This window comes from Pristiophorus japonicus, chromosome 21 (genome assembly GCF_044704955.1).
Source record: "Pristiophorus japonicus isolate sPriJap1 chromosome 21, sPriJap1.hap1, whole genome shotgun sequence".
Lineage (NCBI taxonomy): Eukaryota > Metazoa > Chordata > Chondrichthyes > Pristiophoridae > Pristiophorus > Pristiophorus japonicus.
The window spans coordinates 48,812,741-48,830,637 of NC_091997.1; the positions used below are offsets into that span (position 1 = coordinate 48,812,741).

A 17,897-nucleotide genomic window follows, 5' to 3' on the forward strand; every position below is an offset into this window, starting at 1 on the left:
GATACATCGTAGTAAATTAACATGGTGCTCTCTACCAGCTGGCTTTTACACTCCTTGAATGCTGTCGCATTCTTCTGACCACTTCCAATGGACCTGTTTTTTCAACAGCTGATTCAGTAGATGCAACACTGTAGCCAAATTTGATAGGAACTTCCCATAATAGTTCAAAAGACCCAAAAATGATTGAAGTTCAGTGACATTCTTGGGAGTGAGTGCATTTCTAATTGCATCCAGCTTTCCCTTGGTTGGATGTAAACCATCTTTGTCTACTCTGTGCCCTAAGTACTCCACTGAGTTTTGAAATAACTCACACTTGTGAGCAGTCACTCGTACTCTGTGCTTCTCTAGCCGTTTGAGCACTTCATTTAATACGTTATTATGGATTTGCCTGGTGCTGAAATTAGTATGTCATCTAAATAACATACTACCCCTTCAATGTCTTGCAAAATCTGGATCATCAACCCTTGGAATATGGCGGGGGTGGAAGACACTCCAAGTGGTAGCCTATTAAATTGATAGAGGCCTAGATGAGTATTTATAGTCAAGTATGACTTGGACTCCTCATCTAGTTCAACTTGTAAGCAGCCATTTGTGAGATCTAACTTTGAGAAGGTCTGACCACCTGTCAGCGTTGTGAACAAATCTTCTACATTTGGCAATGTATTGGGGAGATTACCCTGTAGAACCTGGTTTACGGTTACTTTATAATCACCACATAACCTCACCTTAGCATCTGACTTGGGTACAACAATAATGGATGTAGCCTAGTTACATAGATCTATCTTAGAGATAATGTTCTCAGTCTCTAGTCTTTTGAAGTCTTGCTCAACTCTCTCCTTGAGTGCATATGGAATGGAGTGTGGCTTGCAGTAAACTGGTCTAGTGTCATTCTGTACCCTGACACTCGCCTTGAAGCCTTGGATCGAACTTCCTGTTTTGCAGAACACCTTCGGATACTTCTTGATGACATCATCCTTCGATGCAAATCTCGTTTCAACACGAAAAATCTCATTCCAATCCAGCTTCAGTGATCCCAACCAATTTCTACCGAGTAAGGCAGGCTTGTCCCCTGCCACTACTAAGATAGGCAAGCTCTGAAATTGATCCTTGTATTTCACAGGTACAGTGATATGTCCTACCACAGGGATTTTCTCTACTGAGTAGCCTCGCAGCTCTATCTTTGACTTCTCCAATGGAAAATCACTCAACTTGTCAAGACATAGCGATTCCAGTACTACGCTCAAAGATACACTAGTGTCGATTTCCATGGGTATCCTGGTTCCTGCAACATCTACTTGGATGATAATACTTTTCGAATCGCTGTTAGATACCTTCGTGCTCCTGATTATGTGTATCTCTTCATCCTGCTTTTCTTCCATACTATGTGTCTCTGGGGATTTCTACTTATAGCCTTGAAAGTTGGTTTACTTTTCAGTTGGCATGCCTTCGCAAGATGCCCAGTTTTCTTGCAGAAGAAACACTTTGTCTTCACACATGGACAACTTTGAGCACTGTGTTGTCCCAGACACCGATAGCAAGACTTCAATGCGCTGTTACCTTGGTCAGTTGCTGAGGCCTTGGGGCCCAACTGCCTTTTACTTTTAACCTGCAGGCGATTCACCTCGGTTGTCTGACGACTGGAAATGGTACGAAATTCTCGGGAATATTGATCGGCCCTATCCATTGACATAGTTGTCTGACAAGCTAAATCAAAAGTCAAGTTAGGGGTTGTCAACAATTTTTTTCTGATCGCATAATTTTTCACCCCACAAACAAAGCGGTCATGCAATGCTCGGTCCTGAAAGTTTTCGAAATGACAATGAATGCATAGCTTTTTGAATGCTATCAGTACTCACTGATACTTTTGTCGGTTAATTGATTTTGTATTCCAAAATGATAACTTTCAGCAATTTCCAGGGGCTCAGGACTGTAGTGCAAGCTCCGTAAGTGACGTGTCCTTTGACTTCACAGGAACAAGCACATTTTTCAGGGTTACATACACCTTGAGGCCTGCTTCATTCAGGAAAATAGCCCATTTTCTTTCTAACCACCCAGTTACGGTTTTCATCATCGGGGACTTCGATGATACTATTCGCGGTTAAAAACATTTCTAACCACTTCACATAGGCTCCGAAAGTCCTCTCGGTGGCATTGGAATTCACCCAAGTGCCCTATTATTCCAATAGATGCGGCCATCTGGACTCTGGCAGTTCAGCCAAGTGTGCTTGTAATTTACCTTGGATTTTTAACTGTTCTACAACACAAAGGATCTCTCTAGTCTCTCTGTTGTTTGGCTGGAATCATCCATCAACAAAAATTGCAGCTAGGGTATCAGAAATCTGATCCGACATCAACTTGTCAGATGACCTGACCTTTTATAATATTTGAGCAATTGCATTACCACAGTAGTCCACTAGGCGGAGCAGTAGCCCACTAGATGGAGCTATATATTACAATTAGGAAGTGGTCTGGTCTGGAGCTGCCCCTTGTGAGGCTAGTAAATACGGTTGTGTTTGAGGTATGTAGAGTGCAGTTATCATTACTATCTAATGAGGGGAGATCCTAAAGAGCTCAAAACACCTGAGGGAGCTTCTGGATACCAGTGGCTTTTCGGGTTGTTTGTAATGCACGTATTGGATGTTTTGGAGTAAAGCCACAGGCTGGACTTTGCTCTCATGAGGAATGTGTGGGGCTTTTTATGAAGTTGCAGAACATCCTAAGGCTCAGGCATCCCACTTAAGTTTTTATTTACTTTTGGGATGTACATAAGAACATAAGAATTAGGAACAGGAGTAGGCCATCTGGCCCCTCGAGCCTGCTCCGCCATTCAACAAGATCATGGCTGATCTGGCCATGGACTCAGCTCCACTTACCCGCCCGCTCCTCATAACCCTTAATTCCCTTATTGGTTAAAAATCTATCCATCTGTGATTTGAATACATTCAATGAGCTAGCCTCAACTGCTTCCTTGGGCAGAGAATTCCACAGGTTCACAACCCGCTGGGAGAAGAAATTTTTTTCTCAACTCGGTTTTAAATTGGCTCCCCCGTATTTTGATGCTGTGCCCTCTAGTTCTAGTCTCCTCGACCAGTGGAACCAACCTCTCTGCCTCTATCTTGTCTATCCCTTTCATTATTTTAAATGTTTCTATAAGATCACCCATCATCCTTCTGAACTCCAATGAGTAAAGACCCATCATAAGGTAACCCCCTCATCTCAGCCTAGTGAATCATCTCTGTACCCCCTCCAAAGCTAGTATATCCTTCCTTAAGTAAGGTGACCAAAACTACATGCAGTACTCCAGGTGCGGCCTCACCAATACCCTGTACAGTTGCAGCAGGACCTCCCTGCTTTTGTACTCCATCCCTCTCGCAATAAAGGCCAACATTCCATTCGCCTTCCTGATTACCTGCTGCACCTGCAAACTAACTTTTTTGGATTCATGCACAAGGACCCTCAGGTCCCTCTGCACCGCAGCATGTTGTAATTTCTCCCCATGTACATGTCCCTGGCAAGGCCACATTTGTTGTCCATCCCTAATTGTCCTGAGAAGGTAGTATTGGACCTTCTTCTTGAACCGCTGCGGTCCTTGTTCTGAGGGCACTCCCACAGTGGTGTTGGGTAGGAGTTCCAAGATTTCAACCCAGCGACAATGAAGGAACGGCGATGTATGTCCAAGTTGGGATGGTGTGTGACTTGGAGAGGAACTTGGGAGGTGATGACATTGCTGCTCTTGTCCTTCTGGGGAAGCTTTCATTGTTCTGTGCATGTCTTTTGATCTGATGGCTCATGCAACCCTCATGAAGCAACTGGAAACCACAGTCAGATCTTTGACATGGTCTGGGATCTGTCTCAGGTTAGATGTGAATCTCAGTGGGGTTGAAGTGACCGCTTCCATCAGCGGGAGGAGCAAGATTCCCACTGCCAGACTGATGGAAATTGTTGGCTGGCCGAACCAGTTTCGCAGTCGGACCTCATTTGAATTCCATCGGCGAAGTGCTTGCGTATTTGGAGCAGCTCATCGATCGCGGGGGGCAGGGAGGGGGGGAGGAGGAGGCAATCCCTGGGGAGGGCCATGGAGGGTCGGGTATTGGGTAGAGAATTAATTTTTGTGAGGCCAGGAGGAACATTGATGCTCTGCCATTGGTACTTCAAGGTTGCATCGGGTTCATATGGACATCGTAGGGTCCCGATTTGCAGGGGATAATGGAACTCCCACCAGTCCACGGCCGAGACGTTGGTGGAATTGTAAGTCATGCAGCCTCTTTATTTGCGTAGTACTGCCCCATTCCCATCCTAAAACAGGGAAGAAAATCACCCCGATGATCTCTCAAAGTAGGAGTGAGACAAGATTGTCCAGTCAGTTACCACAACGGATGGCTACCGACAATTCTAAAGGAATTAGAGAGTTCCATTTCAAAGAAAAAACTTGTATTTATATCGTGCCTTTTTTTACTTCAACTGATTAAGTAAATTTTTTAAAGTGGAGTCACTGTTGTAATGCAGGAATCATGGCAGTCAATGTGTGCACAGAAAGATCCCGCAAATAACAGTGTGATAACCAGCTAATCTGTTTGAGTGATTTTGTTCATATTAGCAAGGACACCGACGAGTGCGCCCCTGCTCTTCGAAAGACAGCTCCTCTGACAGTGCACCGTTCCCTCAGTACTGGCTTTGGAGTATCAGCCTGGATTTAGTGCTCAAGTTCCTGGAGCGGGGCTTGAACCCATAACCTTCGCAGAGGCGTGAGTGCTACCCACTGGGACACGGCTGACACGGCTCACTTGGGAATGCAATGTGCTTTGTTCACCAATTTTGGTTTCAAAGGCAGAATTAGAGTAGGCCGCAAAGTGCTGGGAAACACACCATTAAAAACATCAAAAATCAATATTTCCTGGAAAGGCACACCCCACACATCTCTAGGAAATACATTTTACATTGTCCATTCTCAGTCTAAATCAATCGCTGCAATAAAAAACACAATTTGCGTACTTGTGTGGAATATTGGATGCATCAGCAGCTTAAGTTACAACCATTGTCTGTCCCACTGCAGCACTTGTTCCACATGTCATACGTAAGGCAGGGCCCGGGTTTCAGTTTGTACAGAAAAACGAGCTGAATTGCAGAATGTGATCTCAAAACACTGGTAAAAATCCTGAAAACTTGTGTCACTAAAAAATAACATTAAATCACCAATGGCCCTGTTTGGCCTTTAATCAGGGTTCATTTTGAATTTTAGACGGTTCTGAGACGTCAACTTTTTCAAAATTGTTCCGTCAGCTTTTCTCAATTTATATATTAATTCTCGGGATGTGGGCATCACTGGCAAGGCCCATCCTTAGTTGCCCTTAAACTGAATGGTTTGTTTGGCTATTTCAGAGGGTACTTAAGAGTCAACCATGTTGTTGCGGGTCTGGAGTCACATATAGGTCAGAGAAGGTAAGGACAGCAGGTTACTTTCCCTACAGGCCATTAGTAAACCAGTTGGATTTTTCCGACAATCCGACAGCTTCATGCTCACTTTTATTCCAGATTTTCTTTTTTGAATTGAATTTAAATTCCTAATAAGCTGCCATGGTAGGATATGAACTCATGTTCTCTGCATTACTGTAACATAACCACTATGCTACCCTATATGTGATTCCATTGTTCTGTAGCAAATATCTTAAGTATTGGATAGACACTGGCCAGCAGTTACAACAGTGGGTACAGTGAGGGGACTGTGTGACTTTATCTCTTTTATCAATCATCTAGCTTGAAGCATGATTCTTCCTTGGGGCAAAAGTCCCTTTGCACTTTTCCATTGACCCTAACTCTCTTCATTTCTATTCAGACCCATCTCTACCATCAACACCTGCCAAATTCCCACCTCCCTTGACGTCAAAGCTGAACTATATGAACAGCACCTACCGAGTTATCCAGAAGCCTCTCACTTGGCTGGAAGCTGCCTGGCTTTGCGAGACTCGCAACGAGACCCTGGTCACTGTGGTGGACCCCTACCATCAGGCCTTTCTCACACAGGTCATGAACAGTGTCCAACTCCCCCTCTGGATCGGGCTGTCCAATGAAGAGGTAACACCTGCTACCAAGGCTCTTTTATCAGATTGTACTGCGTAGATTTGCATTGGTCGCTTACTTTTTGTAAGTACCATGAACAATGATAAATACAACTGGTAAAGCGATTTTAGATGCATTTATGCTGAGTTTTTGCAATCATTGAATTACACCATGGTTCTGTAATTGTAAAATGGGCATTGGTGCAAATAATAATGTTTGTGTCTTTTAAGTGACACAATTGTGATCATGTTGGTGCATTGGTCCCAATCGCAGGTTACATAGGGGTGTACAACCAGCGAGGTGTGTAACGGGCAGGATGTGTAACGGGCGGCGGGGTGTATAAAGGGTGGGGTGTATAATGGGCCGGAGTAGAATTGGCGGGGTGTATAACCAGTGGGGTGTCTAATAGGCGGGGCGTGTAACGGGCGGGGCGTGTAACGGACGGAGTGTATAAAGGGCAGGGTGTGTAACGGGCGTGTGTGTAACGTGCAGCCGAACAAATTCCGCCAGCTTCCTGTTGTCGTCCGAACCTGCTGATCTGTTATATCCTTTAAACACACTGTGAGCTGCGATGGCCTTCACAATAGCGGGAGAGTGGGACTAATTTAATAGCCGTTCCAAAGAGTGGCATAGGCATAATTGGCAGAATGGCCTCCTTCTGTGCTGTATTATTCTATGAGCCATCATCATATTAAATATTTTACATCTCCAAGTATTTCTCGTCTACAAACCCTCCTGTCACACATTTCTTGTCAAACTTTGCATTATTCTACGATTCGATATATATTTCTAATATATATGGGCAGGGGTCTAATACTCTGTTTTCAGACTTTTCTAATGTGGTTTTTTTCCCCAGTGGTTGCTGAGACGACAGACTGTGGTGGTCGGCAAGATTCTGTAATTGAACAACGTGATTTAACTTGCAGTAATGTTAGCTTTTATCGTTGCTGCATGTTGTGGGGAGATGACACGGGCTGTGTGAGTCCTGTCCAGCCCTTCACATGCTCACAGGCTCCTGCTCCTTCAGTACCCATAGGCTCCTCCCACCCACCGGCTGATGGCGATGGCACAGCTTCACAATCGAGGTCTGGCCTTGTGTGCCCACGCAGTACCCAACACACAATTTTAACCTAAAATGCCGGGCGGGAAGGGCTCGGGTGGAACACCAGTTTTGTACCCATGCTCAATATTGCTCTCCAATGACTTCAATCGGGAGTAAAATCAGACCGGGTGTTGAACCCGATTCCGTCAGCTTCCCAATGGATGGGTTAGGTTAAAATTACCCCCTCTGTGACTTTGCTCATTACTAACCACTCACACTTAAAGACACACGAACCTCCATCCTCCAGCCAATGTCAAGTCTCACTCTGTACCAGGGTTCGACCCTTTTGGTCTAAAAATGCACCTTCTAACTTTTGAGGTGCCTCAGTGTTAGAAGTAAGCACAAGCCCATCGAGGTTCCTGTGTGCATTGAACGAGTCCCCTGTTCGTGAACCGTTACTTACTTTGCTGATTTGAACTAAGATGTTAGTCCGTTTGTCTTAACGGGTTTATGCGAATATTACACACAGCTGTTTCTGGCTCGTGTTTAACTGGGTTAACAATCTTTTTTTTAAAATCACAAATCCCAACACTTAGCATGTCGCCATTGGGCAGGGGTATCACTGAGTCAGAGTGCACCTCACATGGGGCTACAATTTCACCTCTTTAATCGTGACTTTTGTTAATTTTTCCTTTGCTAGGGTTATTCCTGGAGGTTTCATCAAATGTCCTCCTGTCTCCAACCCGCCCCCCCCCCCACCCCACCGTTCAAACAGCCTTTCTTCGCATCACCAATATTTTTATAGCGAATAAACCAAAGTGTTCAAAGAAAATGGAAAAAAAACACTTAATTTTGTTGAAGGCTCCAATGATTTTTTTTTCCCGAGTTGCTGAATCAATGTCTAGGAGAATCCAGGACAATTCTTGAGGGTTGGCAACCCTAGCCCTCTTGCGATCTCCTTGCTCCATGCACTTTTTCCGGCTGTCGCTGTTCTCTAAGCGGAGAGCTGACCCAGAGTGACTATTCCATCATCTCTCCTGTGGAGAACCAGCCCTGGATGTTACACTCTACAGCTACTCCAACAGATACACGGTCGCAATCAGAAAACCTGGAGTGCGGATGTGATTGCTTCATGGCCCCTATCCAAAGAGGCCATTCCAACCTTGTCTTTCTTCCAGCACCCCCATGCTCGCTGACCTACATTGACTCCTGTTCTAGCATGCCTCCTTTTTAAAATTCTCATCCTAGTGTTCAAATCCCTCTTTGGCCTTGCCCCTCCCTATCTCTGTAACCTCCACCAGCCCCACGACCAATGTTCCTACTAATTTATTTGGGTGCACGGCCCATCAATTTTCCACGCATGCAATGTTTTTCCATTTAAAAGCTGCTGAACAGACTGCGCGGGACCATCAGTCCACTACATGGCCGCTCAGCTTAATGGAAACATTGCTTACAACCCTCTGAGAACTCTGCGCTCCTCTAATTCTGGTCTCTTGTGCATCCCCCACTTTAATCGCTCCACCATTGATGGCCGTGCCTTCTGCTGCCTAGGCCCTAAGCTCTGGGATTCCCTCCCTAAACTTCTCTGCCTCTCTACCTCTTTCCTCCTTTAAGACGCTCCTTAAAACTTATTTCTTTGACATCTCCTTATGTAGCTCGATGTCAAATTTTGTCTGATAATGCTCCTGTGAAGCGCCTTGGGACATTTTACTACGTTACAGGCGCTATATAAATACATGTTGTGCGGTAGTTGCCTGCTTTGCACTCTCTCTGACCTATGCTTTCTCACCGCCCGTGCTGCCGTGCTCAGTAACTGTGATTTTACACAGGGAGCCAGAACCTTCTCTTGGCTTGGCGGGGAGGAGTCGGACTATACCAACTGGCAGGATGGGGAGCCGCGTCAGGTCTCGGGCTGCGTTTACATGGACGTGGACGGCACGTGGCGGACGTCCAACTGCGACACGAAGCTGAAGGGAGCAATCTGTAACGTGGCTGGAGGTAGGTGAAGTGGGGAATTCCATGTCCTGAAGTGGCAGGAGTCGGATGGGTTTGAATGTGCTGATTGACTTGGATAAAGTGGCATGGGAGGAGGCTTGTGTGGAGTGTAAACATTGGTCAGTTGAGCCGAATGGCCAGTTTCTGTGTTGTAAAATTCAATGTAATAAATGAACGGTAATGTTAGAGGATGGGTGCTCTTACTTATAAATTATTCCTCAAAATGATAAGGTTCACAGCAGCGATTGTCAGATGTTCATAGACTTATTAAGTATACAATAGTAATTATTCATAGAATAGAATCATATTGCACAGAAGGAGGCCATTCGGTCCATCGTGCCTGTGCCGGTTCTTTGAAAGAGCTATCCAATTAATCCCACTCCGTCCGCTCTTTCCCCATAACCCAGAACATTTCTCCCCTTCAAATATTTATCCAATTCCCCATTGAAAGTTTCCCTATTAAATCTGCTTCGAACACCCTTTGAGAGAGTGCATGCCAGATCATAACATAATAACAATATTATTGACAATAATTAAAACCACACTTAGCCGCACTTGTGGCAAAACCGGAGAATCCAAAGCATGTTATAGTTTCAACTTGGTTGTTTTCTAGGTTGATCAGATCTTCAAATTATGAGGTGTCTGTCCTAATGGCCACTCTTTTACACCTGTCTTTTTCCAAACCTGCTAAGTGACAATTCACATGTTCCATAGCATTACCGAATACATAGTTATCATTCATAACGGCTTGAGTGAAGGCTTCTCTGATTAACCCTTTTCTTACAATCGCACTGCTCCCTCAGTTATAACATGACTAGGGTAAGGTTGAGAGACCTGCTCCTGTCACTGAGCCTCACTAGCAATAAGGCACGTTGGAAATCAGTGCTGTGGTGTTGCAGCCCTGACTCCACGACCACACTCAGCACTACTGAGGCTCCAAACCCCAAACAGAGCCTCTCAGGATTACTCCCAATAGTTCAGGAACTCCCTTTGAAGATTGGGAGCTGACAACCTTCACATTCACTCTCTGTACTTTTCACACTTTGTTGTCTTGGGCTTCTCAAGCTTTGCTCTTGTCTTCTACCTAATCTTACTGTCTGACTCAAGCTCTTCCCCCAAGGCCCCACCCTCATCCATTGTCCTGCCTGATCCCATCCTCCACTCTCAGGTTATATTCACCCTCTATTTGCTTCCTTAATCCCCTCATTAGGAATTCCACAAACCTCTCAATCACCATCACCTCTTCGGTATTGTGCTGGGACTTCAAACCAGCTACCAATTGAGTGCAAGAGAAAAAGGGCAGGCACTGATTGGGAAATTTTTATAAATCAACAAAGGACGACTAAAAAAAAAGAGAGAGAAGATAGATTATGAGAGTAAATTAGCAAGAAATATAAAAACAGACAGTATGAGCTTCTCATCATCATCATCATTCCTCGGAATCGAGGAAGACTTGCTTCCACTCTTAGCATGAATTCTTAGGTGGCTGTACAGTCCAATACGAGAACCACAGTCTCTGTCACAGGTGGGACAGACAGTGGTTGAAGGAAAGGGTGGACGGGTAGTCTGGTTTGCCGCACACTCCTTCCGCTGCCTGCGTTTGATTTCTGCATGCTCTCGACGACGAGACTCGAGGAGCTCAGCGCCCTCCCGGATACACTTCTTCCACTTAGGGCGGTCTTTGGCCAGGGACTCCCAGGTGTCAGTGGGGATGTTGCACTTTATCAGGGAGGCTTTGAGGGTGACCTTGTAATGTTTCCCCTGCCCATCTTTGGCTCGTTTGCCGTGGACGAGTTCCGAGTAGAGCGCTTGCTTTGGGAGTCTCGTGTCTGGCATGCGAACTATGTGGCCTGCCCAACGGAGCTGATCAAGTGTGGTCAGTGCTTCAATGCTGGGGATGTTGGCCTGGACGAGGACGTGAGTGTTGGTGTATCTAATCTCCCAGGGGATTTGTAGGATCTTGCAGCGACATCGTTGGTGATATTTCTCCAGCGACTTGAGGTGTCTACTGTATATGGTCCATGTCTCTGAGCCATACAGGAGGGCGGGTATTACCACGGCCCTGTAGACCATGAGCTTGGTGACAGATTTGAGGGTCTGGTCTTCAAACACTCTTTTCCTCAGGCGGCCAAAGGCTGCACTGGCGCACTGGAGGCGGTGTTGGATCTCGTCGTCAATGCCTGCTCTTGTTGATAGGAGGCTCCTGAGATGAGGGAAGTGGTCCACGTTGTCCAGGGCCGCGTCGTGGATCTCGATGTCTGGGGGCAGTGCTGTGCGGCGAGGATAGGCTGGTGGGGGACCTTTGTCTTACTGATGTTTAGCGTAAGGCCCATGCTTTCGTACGCCTCAGTAAATACGTGACTATGTCCTGGAGTTCAGCCTCTCTGTGAGCTCGATGACAGAAGTTGTGGTGGTCTTGGACCTGGCCTGGAGATGGCGAAGGTTGAACAGCTTTCCACTGGTTCTGTAGTTTAGTTCCACTCCAGCGGGGAGCTTGACAACTGTGAGGTGGATCATGGCAGCGAGGAAGATTGAGAAGAGGGTTGGGGCGATGTCGCAGCCCTGCTTGACCCCAGTCCGGATGTGGATTGGGTCTGTGATGGATCCGTTGGTAAGGATCACGGGTTGCATGTTGTCGTGTGGTGATGTACTTTTGGGGGCATCCGAAACGGAAGAGGACGCTCCATAGACCCTCACGGTTGACAGTGTCAAAGGCCTTTGTAAGGTCGAAGAAGGCTATGTATAAGGGCTGGCGCTGTTCCCTGCATTTTCATGCAGCTGTCGCGCTGCAAAAAACATGTCCGTTGTGCCCCGGAGCTTCTACATGTAAATAAAAAAACAGAGAGTAGCTAAAATAAACATTGGTCCCTTAAAGGACAAGCCTGGGGAATTAACAATGGCAGAGAATTTGAACAAATATTTGTATCGGTCTTCATGGAAGAAGATACTAAAAGCATCCCAATAATAGATAATCAAGGGGCTATAGGGAGTGTGGGGGTGGGGGCTGCGGGGAAAGATAAAATAATCACTATCACTGGAGAAAAAGTACTAGGCAAACTAATGGAACTACAGGTGGACAAATCCCCTGGACCTGATGACCTGCATGCTAGGGTCTTAAAAGAAGTGGCTACAGAGATAGTGGATGCATTGGTTTTAATCTATCAAAATTCCCTGGATTCTGGAGAGGTCCCAGCGGATTGGAAAACCGCAAATGTAACGCCCCTATTTAAGAAAGGAGGGAGACAGAAAGCAGGAAACTATAGACTAGTTAGCTGGAGTCCATTATTAAGGAAGTAGTAGCAGGACATTTAGAAAATCATAATACAGTCAAGCAGAGTCAGCATGGCTTTATGAAAGGAAAGTCATATTTAACAGATTTGCTAGAGTTCTTTGAGGATATAATGAACAGGGTGGATAAAGGGGAACCAATAGATGGATTTCCAGAAGGCATTCGATAAGGTGCCACATAAAAGGTTACTGCCCAATATAAGAGCTCGCGGGGTTGGGGGTAATATATTAGCATAGATAGAGGATTGGCTAACTAACAGTAAACAGAGTCGGAATCAATGGGTCATTTTCAGCTTGGCAAACTGTAACTAGTGGGGTGCCACAGGGATCAGTGCTGGGACCTCAACTATTTACAATTTATATTAATTACTTGGATGAAGGGACCGTGTAATGTAGCCAAATTTACTGATGATACAAAGATAGTGGGAAAGCAATTTGTGAAGAGGACACAAAGAATCTGCAAAGGGATATAGATAGGCTAAGTGAGTGGGCAAAAATTTGGCAGATGGAGTATAATGTGAGAAAATGTGAGGTTATCCACTTTGGTAGGAAAAATAAAAAAGCAAATTATTATTTAAATGGAAAGAGGTTACAAAATGCTGCGGTACAGAGGGATGTGGGGGTCCTTGAACATGAAACACAAAACATTAGCATGCAGGTACAGCAAGTAATTAGGAAGGCAAATGGAATGTTGGCCTTTATTGCAAGTGGGATGGATATAAAGTAGGAAAGTCCTGCTACAACTGTACAGGGCGTTGGTGAGGCCACACCTAGAGTACTGCGTACAGTTTTGATCTTATTTAAGTAGGGATATACTTGCATTGGAGGCAGTTCAGATCAGGTTCACTAGGTTGATTCCTGACATGAATGGGCTGTCGTATGAAGAAAGGTTGAGCAGGTTGGGCTTATATTGGAGTTTAGAAGAATGAGAGGTGATTTTATTGAAACATATAAGATTATGAGGGGGATTGACAGGGTGGATGCAGATAGAATGTTTCCCCTCGCAGGGGAATCTAGAACTGGAGGGCATAGTTTCAGAATAAGGCGTCGCCCATTTAAAACGGAGTTCAGGAGCAATTTCTTCTCTCAGAGGGTCGTGAATGTTTGGAATTCTCTACTCCAGACAGCTGTGGAGGCTGGGTCATTGAATATATTTAAGGTGGAGATAGACAGAGTTTTGAATGATAAGGGAGTCAAGGGTTAGGGGAAGCGGGAGGCCAAGATCAGATCAGCCATTATCTTATTGAATGGCGGAGCAGGCTTGAAGGGCCAAATTACCTACTCTCTGCTCCTATTTCTTATGTTCTTATGGTAATGGTGGCCAGCCTACCCATACTCCTCAGCATGAGTGAACATACTCTATAAAGGAATGTGTTTATGCACTTTATTAGGGAAAGGCCATTACACAAAATGAAAAGGCAGAGAATATTAAACAAGACTGTTTAACTGTTTAACATTACAATAGTGACTACACTTCAAAAGTAATTAATTGTCTGTAAAACGCTTTGGGACGTCCTGAGGTCCTGAAAGGCGCTATAGAAATGCAAGTTCTTTCTAACATTCTTGTTTTATAAAATGTGCTGTTTAATGGCTCCGCATAATATGATTGGGCAGAGTCAACACGGACTTATGAAAGGGAAATAGTGTTTGACCAATCTGTTGTAACTAGCAGGGTAGATAAGGAGAAATCAGTGGATGTGGTGTATTTGGATTTTTAGAAGGCATTCGAAAAGGTGCCACACAAGAGGTTATTACACAAAATCAGGGTTAATGGGATTGGGGATAATATATTATCCTGTATTGAACCTTGGTTAGACCACACTTAGCGTATTGCATACAATTCTGGTCGCCATACTATAAAAAGGATTTGGAGGCACTGGAGAGGATGCAGAGAAGATTTACAAGGATGATACCTGAAATGCTAGGGTATACATTTCAGGAAAGGATGAACAGGCTGGGTCTCTTTTCTCTTGAAAAAAGAAGGCTGAGGGGTGACCTCATAGAAGTCTTATTGGCCCAGAAATCCCGGTTTTTCCTTCCCGCGGGTGTTCAAATGGAATATAGAGAAACGATACACACCTACCTGAAGCTTCTGCGGCCACGCGGGATCCCGGTTCAGAGGCTTCTCCTGACCATCGGGACATGCACAGGCCTCGAGCTGGTCACACAGCTCTGGCAGCCAATCAGGTATAGTATATTCTCATTCATAATAATGGGAACTCCGTAAGTTGGAGTTCCCATTATTATGAATGAGAAACAGCCCCCAGAACACTAATATATAATAATAAAAGATAGAAAAATACACAACATATTTTAATTAATTTAAATTAAAGTTATTTATGTATTTAAAAATTATATATTTTCCCAATTTTTTAAGAAGTTTTTTAAATTATGCTTTAAAATAAACATACCGTAGTGGGGAGGATTTTTAACAATAAAATGTGTTTTTATAACTTTATTTAAAAACATTTTTTGTATATTTTAAAACTCTTACGCCTGTAAAAGTACACAAGAGTTTTGAGGACATTTGCTGGGAAGATATGCGTAAATCCCGCAATCTTGCCCTTGCAAATGTCCTCACTCCCGATATGCGTGAGATCTGTCAAGCCAGAAGCTTGACGGATCGGAAAAAACGGTTTTCAGCGCATGCGCATTGTGCGCTGAAAACCGGGTTTTCCGATGCCTTCCTGGGTGCGTAGAAACTTCGTACGCACCTGGGGAGGCCTAGAATTCCACGCCTATATGAAAGGTTTTGATAGAGTGAATACAGAGAGAATGTTTCCACTTGTGGGGAAGAGCATAACTAAAGACCAACCAATATAAGATAGTCACCAAGAAATCCAATAGAGAATTCAGAAGAAAATTCTTTACCCAAAGAATGCTGAGAATGTGGAACTCGCTACCACAGGGAGTGGTTGAAGTGAATAGCATAGATGCATTTAAGGGGAGGCTAGACAAGCATATGAGGGAGAAGGGAATAGAGGGTTATATGGATAGATTTAGATAAGGAAAGATGGGAGGAGGCTCGAGTGGAGCATAAACACTAGCATGGACTTGTTGGGCCGAATGGCCTGTTTCTGTGCTGTATATCCTATGTAATTACCTTGGATCGAGGATTGGTTAACGGACAAAAAACAGAGAGCAGGAATAAACGGCTCATTTTCGGATTCGTGGGCTGTTACTAGTGGGATAAGAACATAAGAACATTAGAATTGGGAGCAGGAGTGGGCCATATAGCCCCTTGAGACTGCTCCGCCATTTAATAAGATCATAGCTGATCTTCAACCTCAACTCCACTTTCCTGCCTGATCCCTTGATTCCTTAGAGTCCAAAAATCTATCTATCTCAGCCTTGAATATACTCAATGGTTCAGCATTCACATCCCTTTAGGGCAGAGAATTCCAAAGATTCACAACCCTCTTAGTGAAGAAATTCCTCCTTATCTTAGTTTTAAATGGCCAACCCCTTATCCTGAGACGATGTCCCCTAGTTCTAGATTCTTCAGCCAGGGGAAACAACCTCTCAGCATTTACCCTGTCAATCCCCCTCAGATCACTTCTCATTCTTCTAAACTCCAGCAAGTATAGGCCCAATCTACTTAATCTCTCCTCATAGGACAGCCCTCTCTTCCCAGAGATCAATCTAGCAAACCTTCATTGCCTTGAAGGCAAGTATGTTCTTCCTCAGATAAGGAGACCAAAACTGTGCACAGTACTCCAGGTGCAGTCTCACCAAAGCCCGGTACAATTGTAGCAAGACTTCCTTACTCTTGTACTCCAACCCCCTTGCAATAAAGGACAACATGCCATTCGCCTCCCTAATTGCTTACTGTACCTGCATGCTAACTCTGTGTTTCCTGTACAATGACACTTAAATCTCTCTGAACACCAACATTTAATAGTTTCTCACCATTTAAAAAATATTCTGTTTTTCTATTCTTTCTACCACAGTGAATAGCCTCACATTTTCCCCACATTATACACCATTTGCCCAATCATTTAACCTGTCCATATCCCTTTGCAGGCTTTTTGTGTCCTCCTCACAGCTTACTTTCCCACCTAGCTTTGTATCGTCAGCAAACTTGGATACATTGCACTTGGTCCTTCAGCTAAGTTATTAATATAGATTGTAAATAGTTGAGGCCCAAGCACTGATCCTTGCAGCACTCCATTCACATTTCCCCACATTATAATCCATCTGCCATCTTATTGCCCACTCACTTAATCTGTCTATATCCTTGTATGCAAGGATCAATGTTTGGATCTCAGCTATTTACAATCTATATCAATGACTTAGATGAGGGTACCGAGTAATGTATCCAAGTTTGCTAATGATATAAAGGTAGGTGGGAAAGTAAGGTGTAAGGAGGACACAAAGAGGCTGCAAAGGGATATAGACAGATTAAGTGAGTGGGCAAGACCATGGCAGATGGAATATAATATGCAGAAATATGCCGCTATCCACTTTGGTCGGAAAAATAGAAAAGCAGAATATTTTTAAATGGTGAGAGATTGGAAGATGTTGGTATTCAGAGATACCTGGGTGTACGAATCACAGAGAGTTAATATGCTTGTACAGCAAGCAATTAGGTAAACAAATCCAAGGATAGATACTCTTCATTTAAAGGGGAGGGCCGCTTCACACTCTGCACAGCCTCTAATGGCCACAACTGGGCCACCAGGGCATAGTGCGACCGGGCTAGAAGCCCGGCTCCCATCTCCACACTAGAGCCGCCATGGTCATGCTGACCCGAGAGACAGCCCGGGGCTCTGGCGCCCTCCCCTTAATCACCGCCCCGAGAGTGGATGTCCGCCAGCTTCGAAACGCGCAACACTGCCGTTGACAACCACCCACTTCAGCCTCGTGGCACGCGGGGCAATTTCCCCCGCGATGTGTTAAGGGATTGGGGCGGTGAGGGATCATCGCGTACGACGATGACATTATCACCGATTGCGCAGCGGCCTGGGGCACTAAGCACGGGATGCGCACTGCCATGCCAGCGCCTCCGCAACCTCCCAAGCATTTTCTCGAGAGGCAGTAGCACCCCCCTTCCCTGGACGAAAAGTGTCCCTCCCCACCGCCCCCACCCCCGGAGGCGCTAACAAGACTATAAAAGGGGCAATTTCACCCCCTTGGTCTCCTTAAGGAAAGGATATACTTACCATAGAGCGAGTGCAGCGAAAGTTCACTAGGGAGTCTCGAACTAGGGATTTTAGTCTCAGAATAAAGGGTCGGCCATTTAGAATTAAGATGACGAAAAAATACCTTCACTCAGAAGATGATGAATCTTTTGAATTCTCTACCCCAGAGAGCTGTGGATGCTCAGTCGTTGAGTACATTTAAGACATAGATCAATAGATTTTTTGGATATTAAGGGAATCAAGGGATATGGGAATAGTGCAGGAAAGTGGAGTTGAGGTAGAAGATCAGCCATGATCTTATTGAATGACGGAACAGGCTTGAAGGGCCGTATGACCGACTCCTGCTCCTATTTCTTATGTTCTTCTTTGCTACA

General features: G+C 44.8%; 1 protein-coding gene across 3 annotated transcripts in view; it reads left to right on the forward strand.

Moving 5' to 3' along the window:
• mrc2 (mannose receptor, C-type 2) overlaps positions 1-17,897 on the forward strand; it is a 317,669-nt gene that overhangs the window by 273,436 nt on the left and 26,336 nt on the right. For all 3 annotated transcript variants that reach the window (XM_070864753.1, XM_070864754.1, XM_070864756.1), the window contains exons 24-25: positions 5,834-6,072; positions 8,929-9,097. In XM_070864753.1, the coding sequence (XP_070720854.1) occupies positions 5,834-6,072; positions 8,929-9,097 (408 nt within the window). The remainder of the gene's footprint in view (positions 1-5,833; positions 6,073-8,928; positions 9,098-17,897) is intronic.